Below are 2,793 nucleotides of genomic sequence, written 5' to 3' on the forward strand. Positions count from 1 at the left end.
CTGTAGCTCCGCCCCCTTCTTTCCTCTTCCCCTCCCCCTCCCTCCTCCTCCTCTTCTTCCCCTCCTCAGCCTTCTCACCATGGCTTGCCCAGGCCCTTCTGTCTTGTCTAAACCGTAGGATTTTGGTGGCTGACCCGCGGGCCTTGCACCATCCACGGCAGGCACAGTGCTTGGCACACGCCAGCCGCTCATGACTTGTTTGCTCAACTCCATTTACCTGCGCTCCCTCCAACTTGTAAAAGGATCACAGTTCCAGGGTGAGGGTGGGAGGGCAGGTGGGTGTTGGGAGGAGGAGGAGGAGGGCTAAGCCAGATTGCACCAAAATCTCACCTTTTAGGGACTCAGAGTCTGGTGGGGGGAAAGATAAGGAACTCTACTTAAACATGGGCAAACGATAAACATTGGAACAGAGGTACAAGGAAAGTACTTTGAAGAGAAGCTCATTAGTAATGACAAGTACTGGTAGGACTTTGGGGTTAGTCGTAGCCAAGGATTTGGAGATCAACATAAATGCCCTATAGAGTGAGCACAATGCCAGGATGAAATCACAACTTCCCTTAACACCTCAAGTGCTGAAGAACCCCCATACTCCCAGAAGTCGGTCAGGCTCTGTCTCAATCATTGTCTTAATTCCATCAACAATCAGTGGTAACGATTTTTAAAGGCATTTGGTGGGCAAGCATACTGAAGACTCAGGGAGAGGGGTAATGTGGAGAATAGACTATGTGGGCCAAGCAGGAAGTAGGAAGACCAGTTAGGAGACTACTGAAATACTACTTTGGAGAGATGATTTTGGTTTGGTCCAGGGTGACAGCAGCAGAGGTGCCGAGATGTTGAATTCTGGATACAACTTGAAGGTACGACTAACAGGATTTGTGACAGATTGCACATAGGGTCTGAGAGAAAGAGAGGAGTCAAGACCACAAATTTAGGCCTGACTAACTGAAAGGATGGAGTTGCTATTTACTGAGCTGGAGAAAGTGCAAGAACAGTAGGTTGTGGGAGGGGTAGGAACCAAAGGTTTAGGACATGTGGAGATGCCTAGTCCTAATCTATAATAATAAAAGCGTAAAATGCTAATTAGAGCAGACATCCTTCCGGACGTGGTTCTGGACGTCCTCCCGGACAAAGCCAGGGCCGGAGGGAAGCCAGTGCCAGCAGCCGGGGAAGGAAGGCCTACTCTTGCACAAATTTTGTGCATCGGGCCTCTAGTAAATTTATAATCTGGAGGTCAAGAGAAAGGTAAAAATTTTGTGTCATCAACATACAAGATGGTATGTAAAACCATGAACCTAGATGAGACCCTGGTGAGACGTTATGGGTGAAGAAGAAAAGCTACCTAAGGCCTAAGGCCTGGGGCAACCCAACATGTAGAGTTTGGGAGACCAAGAATAAGCAGCCGGGGAGGTAGGAAGAGGACTGTGTCCTGGAAATCAAAGGAAGAAAATACTTCAAGCAGGAAGGAATATGATCAACCAAGTCATATCAGATAAGAGTTGAGATTTAACTGCCAGACTTAGCAAATTCAATGTCATTGGTGACCTGAATAAGAGAAGATTCAGTTGTAGTGGGGCAAGCAGAACCCCAAATCAAATGGTTCCAGAGAGAATGGAAATAAGTATTGCAACTCATTTTAAATGGATGGGGCCACTAGAAAAGAGATTTTTTTTTTTTAAAGAAGGGAAATAGTGTTGGCCAACCAGAAGGGGAAACAGAAGCCAATTTCTTCCCACAGAAGGAGGATGCCAGTTTAAAGCAATGGGCAAGGAAAACAACTCACTTACTCGAGTCCATTGGAAGAAAAGGTGAAACGAGAGAGTTCTCATTAGAGGGATTCTTCCCCTGGACTCAATATACACTTCTGAGGTGTCTGTGAATATTCTAAAAGTGTCTAAAAACTGTGTTAGTTATGAGGATTTTTTTGCTTGTTAGATCCTTGAAGAGGTCTCTGAGCAGAAAAGGGGCAAAACCTCCCACTTCTGAGAAACTTGCTTCCATGTGCAGCTGTGGTAAAGTTCACAAAGCTTTGGTCCTAGTGTTATAAACTAGTAAAAAAAAAAATAAAAAATTCAACAACAAAACCTGTAACTGCACGAGCCTCTGCTGGTGAGAAGTAGTGTTACATCTCTCACCTCATTTTAATTCTCCCAACATCCCTCTGAAATATTAATAATCCCGCGTTTCAGATGAGAAAACTGAGTTGCCCAGAAGCTAAGGAACTGGCCTCCGTTTCCATAACCACTGAACGGCGGTGCCAGCATCGAAGCTCCGGCCTGTGTTTCTCCAAATCTTTCTCTCTGGGACACCCTTATCATTGGTTATCAGTACCCACCTCTTATTATTGTGGAATTAAGTGAGATTCTGTGTGTGAAGATTTTGTAAACTGTCATTACATGCAAAGAATTGGGGGAATTGGGGGAGGGGATACATACCAATGGACTAATCTGAGAAAACTTGCCCAGAAAACATTCATGAGTATGCTCAAGGAACTAACTAAACAGTAAAGCCCAAGTCTGACTAAAATCTAAGTTCTCCCCACTCTCCCTCCCTTAAGACATCTCAGGAAGAAATAGTGCTTCTGCTGTTATATCTTCAAGGATAAAAAGGTTAACAGTTGGTCTGCATCAGCGGTTCTCAAGCTCAGGTGATTTTCCCTGCCAAGGGAGCATTTAGCAATGTTTGGCTCTATTGCCAAGGAATCTTAGTTTAAAACTTGGAAGGGAATAATTGAGCAGAAACCTTTTCTATATCAAGTACATCTCACTTTATAGAAACTATATATTATCTAATCTA

The 2,793-nt window shown here is 44.4% G+C and overlaps 1 protein-coding gene across 1 annotated transcript in view; it reads right to left on the reverse strand.

The window, feature by feature from the left end:
- Positions 1-192, reverse strand: part of HDDC2 (HD domain containing 2) — a 13,790-nt gene extending 13,598 nt beyond the window's left edge. Inside the window, exon 1 of the mRNA XM_014533918.1 lies at positions 79-192. Coding sequence (XP_014389404.1) covers positions 79-192 — 114 coding nt within the window. The remainder of the gene's footprint in view (positions 1-78) is intronic.
- Positions 193-2,793: the final 2,601 nt, after the last annotated feature.

The sequence above is a fragment of the Myotis brandtii genome, unplaced genomic scaffold, assembly GCF_000412655.1.
Source record: "Myotis brandtii unplaced genomic scaffold, ASM41265v1 scaffold123, whole genome shotgun sequence".
Taxonomy (NCBI): Eukaryota; Metazoa; Chordata; class Mammalia; order Chiroptera; family Vespertilionidae; genus Myotis; species Myotis brandtii.